This window comes from Neopsephotus bourkii, unplaced genomic scaffold, assembly GCF_033783945.1.
Source record: "Neopsephotus bourkii isolate Nb327-2 ecotype Australia unplaced genomic scaffold, CSIRO-AGI_Nbou_v1 NB_1767, whole genome shotgun sequence".
In the NCBI taxonomy this organism is placed as follows: domain Eukaryota; kingdom Metazoa; phylum Chordata; class Aves; order Psittaciformes; family Psittacidae; genus Neopsephotus; species Neopsephotus bourkii.
The window spans coordinates 1,646,189-1,663,101 of record NW_026902241.1 but is presented as its reverse complement, the minus strand read 5'-3'; the positions used below and the strand labels follow the sequence as shown (position 1 = coordinate 1,663,101).

General features: G+C 35.8%; 1 protein-coding gene across 14 annotated transcripts in view; it reads right to left on the bottom strand.

Annotated features, from left to right (window-relative positions):
* The window catches only part of SYNE1 (spectrin repeat containing nuclear envelope protein 1), a 292,023-nt gene that overhangs the window by 206,786 nt on the left and 68,324 nt on the right, over window positions 1-16,913 (bottom strand). For all 14 annotated transcript variants that reach the window (XM_061378642.1, XM_061378641.1, XM_061378650.1 and 11 more), the window contains 8 exons: window positions 16,324-16,520; window positions 16,085-16,194; window positions 9,494-9,601; window positions 8,561-8,698; window positions 7,389-7,553; window positions 4,721-4,833; window positions 4,022-4,190; window positions 433-529 (listed from right to left, as the gene is read on the bottom strand). In XM_061378642.1, the coding sequence (XP_061234626.1) occupies window positions 433-529; window positions 4,022-4,190; window positions 4,721-4,833; window positions 7,389-7,553; window positions 8,561-8,698; window positions 9,494-9,601; window positions 16,085-16,194; window positions 16,324-16,520 (1,097 nt within the window). The remainder of the gene's footprint in view (window positions 1-432; window positions 530-4,021; window positions 4,191-4,720; window positions 4,834-7,388; window positions 7,554-8,560; window positions 8,699-9,493; window positions 9,602-16,084; window positions 16,195-16,323; window positions 16,521-16,913) is intronic.

Sequence of the window (16,913 nt, the reverse complement as noted above, 5' to 3'; positions counted from 1 at the left end):
AAGAAGTGATAAATACTTGATCCCTGGCAGTGTTCAAGGCCAAGCTGGATGGAGTCTTGGGTGACATGGTCTAGGGTGAGGCATCCCTGCTCACGGCAGGGGGGGTTAGAACTAGATTATCTTAATGTCCTTTCCAACCCTAACAATTCTATGATTCTGTGGACTTCTCCCATTTGGAAGTCTGAACATGACCACCCTCTTCTGGAGATGAAAAAATTTAAACGGCTTGAGGGCAGGATGCTCTGCATCAGATGGCTTCATGCTAGAGAATATGTGAAACTGCCACCAGAGGCAGTAGCCTCTGGTGAAGTGCAGCTGTTAGAAAGCTCTGCTGCATGGAAGAAACAAATACTGGGAGATCTTTTTAGAGGATACTTATGTGTGAAGAGATCAAAATGGTGTCCCCATGATAACAGAAACATGGGCATTTACCTGAGCCATTTGCTTTGGCATACACTTCAGCTGCTCTTTTCAAGATCTGGTAAGTAACTTCGTACTGCTCAAAGAACTTACTGTTCTCAATTACAGACTGAAAAGAGAAAAAATTAAAACAGACAAAATAGATATTGACGATAATTTCCACGAAATTACATCAGGACAGTGATGACAACATGTAACTTCATTATTCCTCCATTCATTCTTGTCATTATTATAAAATAATATACAGATTTCACCTTTTCAAACTAATGGTACAGGAGAGTAAGACTTCAAAAATACAGTTTATTTACTTTGCATATGGAAAGATTTTTTTAATACATTCTTAGTCTGTTACTTGCTGACTTGCTGAAACTCAGTAGCGTATGATACTTTGAATGTGCAGAATTCAATTAACTGAGAAGTTATTTAATGGAAACAATTTTACATTGAAATTTAAGTGGAATCATTTTAATAAAAGAGAAAATTTAATCCATATAGGTCACCACAAAAATCAAATCCAGTTGAACTTTAAGAATTTTTCCTGTATCGAGCATTTACAAAAAGGCAGCTCTCACTTTAAGAGATGAAAAACATTTGAATTACTCTTCAGTTTTTCTTCACCTCCTTTGTAACTGGTAAAAATACGACTGCGGAAACTGTACAAAGAGATGATGCTTTTCCAAAGTGTGACACAGAACCTTTCCTTTGTGAGTGATGGTTTAGCTGTGTAAGTTGCTATAGCGCAAGGAGTAATTTACCTGGGAATATGTTGGTCACAAATTAATGGCTCTTTATCATCTATGCCTCATTATCCCTTATAGAAAATGACACTGACATATTTTTTAGATGTCTTTCAGAAATGTTACCTCCTTTAAGTGCAACATATAATTATATCCCTATATTACATGAGTGCATTATATCTTACATTACCTCTGTTAAAAAAAGAAGAAAAATCTGCCTTTTTGCAGGGCTTGTATATTATCTTACCTAATGTGCTTATCTAGAGTTTTGGAATGGTTTTGGAGTTTATACTATCTCCCATGCCTCCTCAGATACAGGTCTACAAATGTAAGGCAAGTATATCTCATATGTCTACATAAGCTTTGGGATGTCAGAATAGACAAAATTCTATGTGTACTAGTGTGATTTTGGTAAAACCAGGTTTTGAATGAGGTCAAAGTTCATTTTACGTTGAAGAGAACAGTCATATTTTGTGTATTCATCAACTCACATCATATGACATGAAAAAAAGTAAAAAAAAAAATTGTCATCCGTCATATATCTAAAAATCTTCTCTTTTAAAACCTTTTACAGTTGCTATGTCAAATCACCACAGCTATCTAGTACATAATTTAGAAATGTGTTTATAACCAAGGAAACCAGAAATCTTGGACAATCAGATTTTTTCTCTGCCTTACTGTTAAAAAAAAATAATAAAACCTGGCATGCATAAAGAACTACATATTTCATCACGAATTATGTGAAAAAACCTTGACTTTCATTTTTGCCAAGCCCATACACACAGACATTTTATGCTGAACTAAAACCTGCAAGACTTCATACGAGAAAATAAGACTATCAAACAACTTATATAATATTGATCTCAAGAGCAGTAAGAAATATTTTCAAAAATTAAATATAGACACCTTACTGATTAATATTGTTTCCCATCTGACAAAATCCTTTATATAAAATATGTAGCGTTTCTCACATCTATATAGCATACACTGCTAAAAAAGTGCCAACACAGCAATGCTAAAACACAGCTGTGTGGGTTTAAATCCATGGATATCTGTTCCCACTATCTCCATGACATCTGAGACTTTGGTACAGTATATTCTTCAGGTTGATGGTGCACAATTTGTGCTGACTTTCCATTATACGTTATATGACAGGTGAAGAAATGGGATAAAGTAACAACCACCACTTTTCTTTTTAAGCTACAGTATGTAAATATTTTCCAGACATATGCTCTATTCAGATCCTAATTACGCATGTTCCTAGAACACTGACATTGCTCAGTCTGCTTTGGCAGACAAACACGTGTATATTTTTATCTCCTACTAATACAGTCACTGACTATAAGGTACTGACTACAGCTTTCCTACGTCAGACTCCTAATTTACTGAAGAGTAAAACTTGGCTCTCAGTCCTAGAAAACTGTTACCAGATAAACCAAAGCAAATAAAGCCTCTTTTCATCACTGGACACCTGGAAGGGCAAGAAGCCAAGGCCATCAGGAATAAAGCTGAGATGTGTTTAGACTCTTGTCCCTGTTCCTTCATTTTGACTTGATGCAGTTTCAGAAATGATGCAAAGGAAGCGTTTTCTTTCCCAGAATGACCATCTCAGCATTAGTGGTCTGAAGTACAAGAGTATTTCAGGCAATCATAAAATAACATGCAAATTTGCCACTTACTGTCCATTTTAAAGCAAAATATTAAAAAGTGATATAAAATAATAATCCAGAAGCCAAACTATCCAGAAGCCAAACTATCCATTTCCTCAGTATTTCCCTTGTCACTTTTAAGTATCTTAGACTGCAACATTATTACAGAGCATAAAAACGGATTATAAATCTTAGCAATTGCACATCATTCTAGCAAGCTGATATTCTAAATATCCATCTGAATTTTTCAAAGCTTGTCTAAACCAAAGCTTAAAAGCTGAATTTTATATGTCCCTAACTGCTAAAGTTTAAACATAGAAAGGGAAAAAGTGGGAACAGGTCTTTAATTCTCATTTCTATTGAGTTTGCAGTTTTCTTCAAAAACAATAAAAACTATCAGACTCTCAGGGCGTCAATAACTTTTTCTACACAGTGTCCTGGCTCTGAATAATTCTATAACTGTATGAATTCTTTCAAAAAAGAATTTTCCTGTGCAATTTTGCTCATATGGATTAGATAGAAGGGTGAAAAAGTATTTAGCCCAGCTCTGCTTTTGAAAGAATCCCTCATGCCCTAATGCAGAAGTGCAGCAGTGGTACTGTTCTACCAGCCACTTGGCACTGAAAGTTTGGATTTAACAAGATACAGCAGTGTAAGACTGAAAGGGAACATACGCTTTCAAAGAATAAAATAAATCCCTTATCAGTATAATACATTCAACAAGTACACACAGGCAGCATAAAACTTTTTTCTTTTTTTTTCTCTCCATTTGGAAGACTTAAAAAAAAAGTACTGTGAGGGACTGCATTCCAAAAACTTCCTCTAACTCTACACTTCATCTGTGAACAGTCATTGTAAGTGCATCTATGCAGTTCTAAAAGATGAAATTAAGTTTTTTATAATTGTTATCTAAGATAATTAAAAATCTAGGAGTTGGATACACTTGATAAGTTGATGGTTGGACAGTTAACAGCTGGGACATTATTTCTGCTTTTGAAGGGGTGGTGCAAAGACAATAATATTAATTTTTAGCCTTTTAACTAAAGTTCTCCATGGGAAAGACAGAGTCACCTCTGAAAAGATACTCCATAAAAATGCAGTCATAAAGTTAATAACTGTCAAGTCTTATTTTGTTTCTGTTTTTTTGTTCATTCCTAGCAATCTTACATATAGTTCAAAAAGAATTCTAAAAAGAAGAATACAACCCCAACTTACAATATAATTTTGAAGAAGTAATTCCACTGACTCTCGCCTTCCATATTTGATAATCCACGATTTTAATTTTGATTCTGCAAGAACTAGGAGTGACAGTAGACGGTACTTCAGTTCCAGAAACTCCATCTTCAACAGATGGAGCTCAGATGAAGAGACAACAAAATTAAACCTATAAAATGAATCACACTGTAGTAAAATACCACAATATTCAGTTTTGCAGGACAGACTGCAAGCTTTAGTTAGCTCAGATATTTTTCTAATATTTCACCTAATTCAGAGTCTACAAACATTTAATTACCCATGATGATAATTCTGATGACTGCTTTTGAATAGAAAAATAATTAAATTTCTGTTTATACATAAAAATCATCAGTTTACATCTGTTACTAAGTTTTGCAAAGTCATTTTTCTTTTCTTTCTTCACATGCATCCTGGCTGTTATTACATAACATTTCTTCCAGGGACAAGTAATAAAAAGTATTCCCTTCCAAAACCCGTTGTTTATTTTGATTCTCATCAATCTGTACAGCATCAGGCTACTCGGTATATTTTTATGCCTATCTTAGGAGGTTTTTTCTTCCAGTTTTTTTATACTTGCCACTTAGAAACATAATAAGACAGTGATTTCCACATGAACAGATTAAAAAGCAAATCGGTTCCCTTTCACAGAGAGTTTTGATTTCAGATTGAAAGCCTTACCTCTCTGCCATATCCTCTAATTGGTCAGGTGGAACAGGCACTCCATTAACAGACCTGGCTCCGTGGATCTCATGGAATGCCTTTTTGTGACCATCTATGTTTTTCAGCAGATCCTAATTTGATTTTAAGAAAGACAGTGATCAAAGGGGGGAGGGGGAAGGGAAGTAGGGAGAGAAAGGGAGAGAGGGTGGGAGAGAGGGAGAAAGGGAGAAAAGGAAGCAGAGAAGGCTCACAGTAGGCTATCTAACTAATAAGCACAATTTTAAGCCTGCACTGATGACTCAATGTAGTTAACTGTTTGATCATGCTTTCACATTTGCATGCGAGGTTATGTGTACCACAACAGCATTTACATCAACTTGAACATTCACATAGGGAACCCCCTTATAAGATGCTCTGCTACAGCTGTGCCTAACAGTTATGGAAGATTTTAAAACAGAGCATACACTGCAAAGCTTTAACAAAACAGCAACTCTTAACTGTATTAAACATGTCTGCAAATACAGTCTGCACATACCCACAGTAAATACTCAGCCTGCAAAACATCACAACAGCATAATCTTGCTAAATTTACTATTTACATCTTTAGAACAGATAACCTTTATTGAGTATAAATTCAAATTTTCAGGACCTAATCTATTTTGCTATATATAAGCAGAAAATCCACAGCTCCTTATATAAGTACATATTAAATATTTAGTGAACTTTTCACTCTCTCACCATTAAAAGACTTCAGGTTCGCTCTCTCTGTATTACCAGGAATGGATGCAGAATGTGGTACCTGACCTGTATTCCTGTGATAAGAATTGTACCAGCAAAAGCCTTACAGCAGAGCACATTTCAACTGTAGCTAAGCAACATCGCTTCAAACGGCTTCCTGGAAACTACATATTAAAATGAATGACTGTCTTTGAAGAGATACTGTAACAATAACGTGTCAAGTCCCCAGTGGCTGAGAGGACACAGAACAGTGTTGTTTTACTGCATAGACAGCTCTTGGCACAAAGTGCTCAGAAGTCTATTAGCAGAGGAAAATATATGAAGGTCCCTTTCTTCACCTAGGGAAAAAAAAATGCAGGCTTGGGTATTTTGATCACAGATGTCTGCTTATTCCTAGGTGCTGAGGAAGGGTGTCTCTCCAGCCCACGCCCAGTGTTTGCACAACAGAAAGTAAAGGTAATTCACTGGTTCAGCTCACCAAATGGTCACACTATCCCCACCAATCCACCTATATTTTCACTGTTTTCCACTTCAACCAACACCTTGTGGTGAAGAAAAATACACTAAGCTTTCTCAGATGCTAGTAATGCACTGATTTTACCATGGTGAAAGCTCCAGTAAGGGTAGGTAACCTGTGACTAACATGCTGCCACACGAAGGAAAGACTTGGAACAAGTATCTTGGCTAGCCGCATTTAAGACCTTGCCAGACAAAAAGGGATGCCCCTAACACACACTGTGAATCAAAACAGAACCCAATAGTTTCATTCAACATCAACTGGAAGGCCATGAAAACTTTTATATAGTATATTCATGAAGTGAAATCCTGCTGGGCAAAATGACCCTCAAAAAGCACAGACATTGTTCTTAATTTTTTGATCTTGGTGGCAATATTAACTCAAACTCAACTGCTTGCCTGATTCCATGAGGTTTGTTCAATTAAGTTGCTACATTTTGTTTTAGCTCAAAATGGCCATAAGCTATAAAGTTCGCAAAAATAAACCATTGCTTTGTTTAAATCATAGATGAGACAAAGATATAGAGAAAGTGATGATGTTATCTGAACAAAACCATAACAAACAACCCAAAACAACTTCCTAGAAAAAAAGACTGAAAAAAATACACTAATGCACTTTTCATACTATCCAATAATAGCACATTAGGATTCATCTATGTAAATCTCAGTGATGAAACTATAAACAAGTTTTAAAATGGCAGCAATAGGAAAAAAAAAAAAGCAATATAAAACAGTACAGTCTTACTACTGCAAGTGCACCCTTTCTCTACACCATCTTTTTCACATTTACTGGTTCAGTTTCTTTTATAATCTCACCAACAATTTTGGTCTATATTTTTCTCATATGTATTATGCAAATACACAGACAAACCTCAGTTTTTATTTTAAATGAGAACTTAGTCTCTGCAAAGAATAACGGTAGAGTTACTTAAATTCATACAGAAAAGTTTCCTGATTGCCACAGCAGAGGGGACTTCTCATGCTAACTCTCATCACAACACCATGAAAAATCACTTCATTCTAAGTTTTCCCCCAGTGCATATCACTTGCGCTTGACTATCAGCACACTAAGTATGTTTGCCTCCTCTTTCCTGTTTCACCTAATCAGTTCCTAGTAGTTGAACAATGTACCCAACTTAGGAGCTCCCTATGGAATTTTACCCAACAGAAATCCTAGAATAGGGGAAAAGCTGAAATATTAATACCTGCTATCTTTCAGCTGGAAGAAGCAGGAACATTCAGAAGCAAGTCTAAATATTGCTTGTAAGATACACAGATAGTTCAAGTCATCAGTAAAGACACAGATTCTGTAAGCATCAAGATGACGCCACCCACAGAAACCAGAAATAATTTTCTTTGTATAGTATGGAACGTTTGCAATTGGAAATTGTAAATTCAGTATAACGCACAGAATGAATGCATGTAGATCTACCTTATGCTGCTCAAGCTTCCGGTGTATTGTATTTGCTGTTTCCTCATGAGCTTGCTGAATAGTTACTTCTTCCCTCAGAGCAGCCTCTGCTCTATACAGCCAAGCACCTATTGTTCCCAAAGGCGCAGGAAGAGATTTATCAAGGTGTATATGCCAATCAAGTAGCTAGGAAATAAAAGTAAGAGGATTGAACATCCCTCCTTGCCTAATTATACAAACAAATATCTTGAGAAAATTTAAACTTTATACTGTAAGACCAAACACCCATAGAGACACAACCTTAGGTATATTGCTTCAAACTAATTCTGAAATTACAGCAATCTCACAGGCAACAAAATTTCTTTAAGAATTCATTGATTTGGGTATTTTCCTTTCAGAATGATAATTGAGTTACAGAACCAGACACATACAAACTGCAACAACTGACATGCTAAAGATCTGTAATTTCATCAGTTCATAGGCACAGCAAGGAATGTTGAGACCTTCTTCCACCAAATGTCATTTATTTCATGCTTTTGCATAAAATCTTTTTTTCTCTGTTTTAAACATATTTTCTATGTGTAAAGGACCGTGGAGTTGAGAATATAGCAGCAAAATATCACCTCTTTTTGGCAATCCCAGTTACGGGAGTGAAAATTAACAAAAATTGCGTCAGAATATTTGTGAGCAGATCCTCTGTTAAATATATGACATTAAAAAAAAATCCATGAATATACACTGAGTAATCATGATTTAATAGGTTCTTATTTGGTACAAACAATATAACTAGCTTGGGGTTTTTCATTCAATTATTACAAAATTAGTATAAAATAAACTCAATATTAATTTATCATTATTACAACCAGATAAAAAATAACATTAAAGCCTCATTTATTGATAATTTATTCAGTAATATACAGAATATTTTTTAGTCATATTAAGAAAATGTTAGATTAGAATCAAAGTATAGTCTTTACCTTAAAGCTCACAGCCTTATCTTTGAGCAATGTTAAAGCTGATAGTGAAGTAAATATTCTCAAAACAAATGCAAAATAATTCAACAGTGCTAGAAAATTGGTCCATTTTTAGGTTCCTAATGCCAATAAAACCAATAGCAAACAGATGTCTAAATGATTTTAAATTCTCATCCTTCATTTAATAAAAAATATATAGCATAATAATTTTCAACTTACCCTGGAAGAAACTCTTTCCCATGCTTGCTTCACCATAGCTTGATCAAGTGATAATTTACCATCTTTCCTTAAGGACTGGGTTACACGTTCAATCTGTTTCCTTTTTGCCTCATATTGTACTCTGAAGTGCTTAAATGACTGCACAAAGAGAAAATAAAATCAATGTTGCAAAGAGTGAAACAATTAAATTCTTCAATATTTATGTAGTACTACAACCTATGACATTTTGTGCTGATAGAAGTCATAATCATTCCCAAAGAGTAGTAGCAGTAACCTTTTATAATTACACTGAAATGCATTTTATTTAAGGTATATAGAGACTTCAGAATCCTCCAAAGGAATATAGGTAGGACTTTTGTATTTCCCTTCTGTTATCAGATGCCTGAATACTATATGAAAGGAAATAATAACTGATCAGATAAACTAGCAAACAGATTAAATGCTACTTGAGACATGCACTGGCTACTTCTACAGAGCAGCCCTGATTCAGGAGAAAATATAGGCCCAGATTTATATTACTGATCTAGGCATTAACCTTTGAGAGAGGAGTTAAACATTAAGCTCTAAACCCTGTCCTCTCCCTCTGTCACCTCATCCAGCCTTCAGTCACAATTCCCATCTCAGCTATATCATGCAGGATCTGGAACGACTGTACAGACACATGCTCACTTCTAAGTAGGACAGTCCTTCTTCACACTGCTAGAAAAAGCTCCGTGTTAGGAAAACCATCTGTGCACTGTTCTACGTAGGAAAGCTGGGGCTGACATTATAATTCCTCCACCAATAAAAGGCAAGACAATTTGTGTCCTTATTTCTTTAAACTACAGTATACTGACTTGCATATATACAGTTTATACAAAATACTGCAATACATGTTACACATAATGATGACAGTGAAGACTTATACCATGCAAAATTTTCACTACTGCTTACCTGGTATTTCTCCTGTAAGCTTGTTTCTGCCATTTGTGCTCGGGCTAAGTCTCTTTCAAATTGTTCTGCCCACACTTTTAGGTCTCGCAGCATCAGTCTGTCTTCCTTCTATGATTTAGTATAACCACACACAAGAAAAATATTGCGGCCTATTAGTAAAGGTGTCAGATACAGTCCATCTTTCTAGCAAGTTTAGGTCATTAGTTGAAAAGAAAGACAATGGAGCATCTGGGTCCAATTCTCTTCATATAGCTGACAGAAAAGCACTTTCTGAGTATAAGAGAACTCAGAATTTAAATGCGAGTCTAAGAGTGGTGAAATAATGACAATTTGGTACATTGCAGTGTTAGAGATATTACTTCTAACCTGACATTAAATTAACACACAAAGTCCTTTACATATACCTTAAAAGGTAGTTTTAATCTTCCACATATTTGAAGAGACAATTTTCAGTAATAGTTACTTGAGCTGAGACAGGAGAGGATTTTATCATCTACCACCATTTTATTTCTGATTTACTTCAGGGCAATCCTTGACATCAAGCTTCAAGCTCAGAAGTTGGCAAAATATTTTGATAGAAAATGTTTTAGCAAAGAAAATTAAAAGAAAGAAAACCCAGTTGTATTCAGTTTCTTTTCCTTACATGTAATTTTATGGCTTTGAAGAACAGCCTATTTGTTTTACGGTTTTGCTTTAATGCTTCAGTCTGCCATCGTATTGATGCTTTCCAATGCTGCAAAATTCACGGCAGTATTAAGTGACATGGTAGTAAACAGAAAAATAGTGACAGGAAATCTCAGGTATGTGAGGATGTTCTATGAGAAAGTTTCTTTGTGCACTGTGTAAGCAGGCTAATCAAGTAGGACACAAGTGTCTGCCTGAGATTTCCAACTAAGGGACCATATGTGCTGGCTATTAACAGAAGCTACTCTTTGAAACAAAAGAAGCCATATTACTGCTAAAATTTGGCTGAAAAAGATTCACTAGAGTGAAAAAATGCAACAGCACATCACATGAGTTAATGACCTAAAATGAGTAATTAAGTTTCAAGCATCACATGAAAGAAGAAAAAATGGGCCATGTGATAAAAAAGAATAGCCACTGACTGTATGTAAGAGAAAAAGTACTTTTTTGTAACTTTCTCTGGAGAAAAGAGTCAATTATGGTTACTTTCTTTGAAAGATGCCTCAAATATTTAATGTATAACTTCCCTTAATAATTTTAAAAGCATTCAACTATTGCTTTATTTCAGCTGAGGAAAGGGCAGGATACTCAGATAGGAAAGAAACCATTCTTTGATGTACTTCTGCTAATTCTCTTGCTGATCCTCTACTCAGTACAGTGCTTGCTGTTTGGACAGATTTTGCACAACAGATTGTGCTAGGTAAGTTCTATCCGGGTAGTTTCAGCAAGGTTAACATGGTATTAGAGCACCTGTGCTGGAACAAAGTTTGCTACAGCTCATGCTCCTGCCTTCTGACACTCACCAAAAGTTGGTACCTGAGCAACATGATAGAACACATACAACGCTTCCCTGCTCCAGCTAATTGTAATGCTAGGGTTTCCTTGACTGCACATACAGTCTCAAGAAGCCAAAACTCCTACTGCTTTCAACTTCTCAAATCATTAAAATATAGAGAAGAAAATTAAAGTTCCTACTCTTCTGGTCTGATAGTTGGCTCTATGTGTGGGAAAATAACATCAGTATTCTTTGAGACAAACAGTAAAGCCAGGAATACTCCTTCATGAGGAGATAAATACATGAGGGAATTCTTAACTCACCCAGCCATCAGGAACTTTGGTATTAAATACCCTCCATTCATTAGAAGTTATAACTTTAGTGATATCTCTATTAGTATTCAACAGTCAGCTCCAAAAAAGGCAATACCAGACTATGCATCTTATAGCATCACAGAACCTATTATAGTTTGAATCATAGAATCGTTTTGGTTAGAAGAGACCTCCAAAGGTCATCAACCCCCCTGCAATCTTAATGGATTGAAAGTCCTATAACAATCCTACTAACTGAAACTTTAAGTATGCCAGTCTGGAGTCAGGAAGAGAATAAGCGTGTCACAATGTTCTGTACCTTACTTTTAGTTCACACTATAAATTTAGTTTTGTAAAACACTGGCTTTTACTCCTGTATAGCTCACGTTCATGTTGCTGCGAAGCACCTCCTCAAGGTCAGTCTGCCAGACCATCTGTGTGGCTGCAACTGTTCATACAGTTGCATACATAAATAGGTATTTTGTAAGATTCCTGTCAACACAACTTTAAAATTTAATAATGGCTAAAATTGACCAATTTTTTTTGAAATAGAGTATCGTTGCAATCAAGAACACCTCTGGTACCTGGAGGTAAAGAACACAGGAACAGCTGCAGCTTTCTTAAATCACATACCGTTTTTCCAACATTAAGTGAAAAGATCAAGTTAACAGGTGGCATTGAGTCTTCTGTGATTTGCCCCACACTATTTAGTTAGCTTTTTGGTTACTTTGTTTAATTGCAGAAAATGTAGGTGTTTCAGTAACCACCTGTTTGAATGCTGTTAAAGACAATGTATGATAAACGTTTTATTTATTTATTCATATATTTTCACAGGTTTCCAGTTCAGTGCATCACTTATCACCTGCAAACACGGTTCTATGGTCCCTGGTTGACACAAAGGCATTTTAGAGTCTCAGTTTGGGTAACTGACATAAAATATTCACTTCCTTAGACAGCAAGGCACCTGTCACCAATGACCCCCAGGTTTAATGAGCTATCATTCTTAAAATATGACTTTTATGAGTGCGTAGTGCTTCTTCCTCTTAGTAAAAAAAAAAAATAAAAAATTGAAAGGATATTATTACAGATATGCAAACAATTTTCCAAAGCCTGAGCATCTGAAGTAGCATAAAGATCAGAACATAAACCATCTGAAAAAAGTTATCTAGGATAATTATAACCATTTGTGTTTTTCCCATCTTGAGGATCATTGCTCTCCAACCACATTTATTTCAGTTTATCTAAGCCACTATGACTTTTTCTGCATAACACTTCCAAACAGCATTTTAAAGAATTTATCCTGATACTATTCTACGAATATTCACTGATTTGCAGAGGTGAACAGAACTCAAATGCCAAAGAACATCAAAGAAGGTAATTAGAGAAAAGCGTTTATGAGTTCCAATATGATAAGGGGGTACAATTTAAATTTACAAAGGAAGTTTTTGGCCCAGAATCAAAGTCAAAACATTATTTTTTTAACTTATATACTGGAGTTAATTTGAAAATTACATAATAGAGAATACTTCAGTGTTTGAAGGGCTAAAAATAGGCATCTGTGTTTCATGCGAAATTTAATTATGGACTGGAAAATTAGTTCTTTGTTAGGTTCTTTAATATGTAATTATAAACCAGGAGAACTGTTCAAATTCCCAGGCACAGGCAGGATAGAATTTTCAAATATGAACTTTTATATCTAAAAAACTAATTCACCTGTTTTTAGGGATGTTGAACGATTGTATTTCCTATGTGTTACAAAATCAAGTCCCTTTAAAAATGTTTATAAATCAATTCAATTAATTATTCTATTCCTTTGGAAAACTTGGGCTTATATTTATGTGATACTGGATGTGCATGTGTAACTGAAAAACGTTCACTGACAAGAGTATCATGGATGCATGGTGAATGCTGAGCCAAGCATCATCTTCAGGGATGAGCCAACAATACCTGTCTGTAAAAGCAGACAGTAAATCACTGAAAGAGCTCAGAAAGTTTTTTTTGTATCTTCTGTTCAGGAAATTCCTCTTATATTGGGGAACTCTACTGGAATAAGGATGTTGGAGGTGACAGGATTATCTTCTGAATTACTTGCTCATCAGAGCACAAGAAGGGAAATAATTTGAAGGAGTATACTTCCTTATTCTTAAATTTATACCAAAATGCAGAAATTGACAGAACTTTCACGACCTCAAATCTTCACTAGCTTCAGCAGCAATGCACTGGGCCTGTATAAGACCCAGAATGTACAGCAAGGTCCCATTTAAGCTGCCCAAACTTACTTGAATGGGTTGGGAAGATGGGAATAATTCTGCTATCAGTATTAATCTACACTTCAACACATAACACTATTTAGATATACAAAGTATGAGGAACCCTTGATCATACTTACTTGAAAATAACCTATCGTTTATATATTAAACCCCCCCCCAAACAACAAAACAAAATAAAAACCAAATCCAAAACAACAACAAAACCCCCACACAAAAATGAGTGTGGAACCAAGGTAATTAATTGGATCAGGTCAAACTATAATCCTACTGACTGACTGGTGACACATGTTATTTGTTTCATAATATATTCACTTCTGCAGTCTTCCAGTTTCACCTCTGAATGTTCATTGCAAATGAACATTCAGTTAATACTAGAAAATTATAACTATCTAAATGTCTAAATTGATTAAAAAAGCGTTTTTTTTTTTTTTTTAAATAGCATTTATATGAAAAAGGAGCAGCACATATCATGCAATTACACATGAATGCTCTCTCCTTTCAAACTACAGTCCACATACGTCACTTAAACAGTCATCTATACAATCTAGTATCTACTCTATAAACCTAGATGTACAAAAATAGCCATCTAGAAGGAGATTAAATGACTAGAAACAGCAATCTATAATCTATTTTTCATGTTTATAACTTTACTTCAGAAAACTCAAAGCGTGGTTTAAAAATTATTAAAGGAAAGTTTACTTGCTTTTCTATGATATTTTTCTGAAATTATTTGTAAAATTGAGGCTGTTAGTATAGGCTCATATAAGAAAGCAGACTTAGACTTATTATGTTAATCTACTTCCTTTTCTGGAAGATTAACATAAGGCTAGCAAACAAATGTACATAAACCCACATAAAATCTGAAGTCAAATAAGTGCAGGGTAAAACCAGGTAACAACCATGAAAGTGCAGTTCAAGCAATTATCATGGAGTATATCACCCTTACCTTAAATTTCATAAAAGAAATCACAAAAGTTGGGATTGCTTGAAGTTCCTAGCAATATGAATCAAATGGGAAAGCAAGAAGGAGAGGGGAAAAAAAAAAAAAAGGGCAAACAAAATAAAGCAAAGCAGGCAGAAAGTCCACAGAGAAAAATACGAAAGCCACACTTGTAAGAATACAAGATGTACCTAGAATATCACCAAGTTCCTGTGCCTGTATCATACCTACTAAAGTAGTTTTCATATTAGATCTGAAGCCTTGAAAATGCTTTCAGGGTTGGGACATCCACAACCTCTCTGGGAAACCTGTTCCAATGTCTTACCACCCTCATAGTGAAGAAATTTTTCCTAATATGTAGGTGGTTTTTCCTAATTCATTAGTTTACCTTTCACAGCTCATGTGCTAGAGTGTCTGTGGGTATAGTCAGAGAGAAACAGAGCATGGAGTGGCTGAGTCCTGCACTTTCCTACATTGTCTCTGCATAAACCCAGGAAAAGGCAGTAAGGATGTTCCTCAAAATCCAACCCCAGCAGAAGCAGCAGACCTAGCCAAGGCTGTTGGCAGCAGAAACTGCATTGTGTGCCATGGTATAGAGACAATGGAGCTGCCTTAGCCTGCCACAGACCACAGCATGAGGCTTCAGTGTTCACACCCTCTGTTTCAGCAGCCTCACTGTTCAGGGGGATGCTATGGCATCAGCACATGTATGTCCTCAAGACTGATGGTGCAGTGAAGAAAACTTAAAACTGCAGTGATCAGGCACTAGAATTGGACAGCAAAGCTGTAAGCAGCCTTAGCCACACAACACTGTAAGGAAGGAGATTCACGCCTTTCAAAGCTCTTCTATAGCTCTGTAGGGAATGCAAAGAAACACAGATAAAAAATGCTTCCTCTTTCTTTCTTGCTGGGGCTGAGCAGATTGTCTCAGCAGTGTTTCCTGTGTTTGCCACGAAGCAAGCGAACGATCAGGGTTAGGAAGTGAGTCATGATCACTTGGCATCACTGAGTATAGCCATTCTAATACAAAACCAATGCGCTAGAGCATACAGGAAACAAAACCCAAGAAAAAGACATGACTGAAAACAATTCCTTAGAGCAAACAGTTAAATATCACTGTGCAATAGAAAGAAACCTGTGTCAAAATTTTAACTGCCTCTCAAGCCTAAAAGCCCAGAGGCTAAACCTAAGCAATCTGTTGGCCTATTCTTGTTCTTATCAAGAAACCAAGTATGATAGAAACAAAAGTGATGCACTGCTTCAGGTAACAAATTATTGCAATCTTGTTGGTGTTATGCTTGAAAGCATTTTTGGAATAGATTCCATAGGTTTGCCACTATTTACAATAGCTGTTTCTGTTCTTTTTGGCTCCTACTGCTGAAAATAGAAAAATCTCTACGGGATCACCATTCTGTTTTCTCCATCTACTAGTAAACATCTGCAACACTGGTCCTTTATTCTCACCTAATGTTTCCCATTTTTTTTTACTGTGCTTGCATTTCACTTGAACTGCTCATCAAAAGGAAACATAATAAACTTTTTAAAAAGCTATAAAATGGATTTACAAAGCCCCCATAATTATAAACTTAATTGTATGCATGATAAACTTACATCATTCTCCTGCACATCAGGCACTGTATGATGAGGATCAGGACAGTACTTCAAAAACTGGGCTACATAGGTCATGACGGACTTTTCATCTGGCTTGTCAACATCCACATCTAAACAAGTATAAAACACAGTAAATTAATCTTTAGCTGAATGGCACAAATGTCTAAACAGTATGAATTATCACATCTGGTTTAACCCATGCAAGTAGTTAAAACTTTTTTCAACTATGCACTAGGTACCTTCTGGATCAAGGAGCCTTGGAATTCCTAGTTCTGCTTCTGCAATTGTGAAAGCTTCTTCCAGGTTTTCTCTGTTTGACCTTCCCTTCACTTTCTCCATATCCACTAAATCTGGACGGATAGAATGGATAATGGAATAAAATGCAACACCACTCCTCCAGCTTTGTCCAAAATCTTTGATTTCAATTCCAACTTGCCTGAAAATATGAGAGAAAAAAAAAATTACTTGCAACAACATCAGGACTAAATGAAATAAGGGAGGAGACAGGATGGTCCACCCACTGGCTATCAATTATTAAACCTAAACCACTTGTGGCCTCTGTAATGTTAATCAGGTTGACTGTAGCTCCATTGCATAAATCCATTTCTGCCTATGAAGAGCCAAGATTTTTTTGCCATATATACTGTATTTGTCTCTAGTAGACTTAATAGTGGCAATAAGCCAACGGTATTCTAAACAAAGTGCATCAAGGTTCTCAAGGTTAATGTACAACACAGAGTCTGCGTACGTAAATAGCTCCATTCATTAGTTTCTCCCCTCACTACTTCATACTAAGTATTTCGTATCTCCCTCCGTTATGACTACTGCA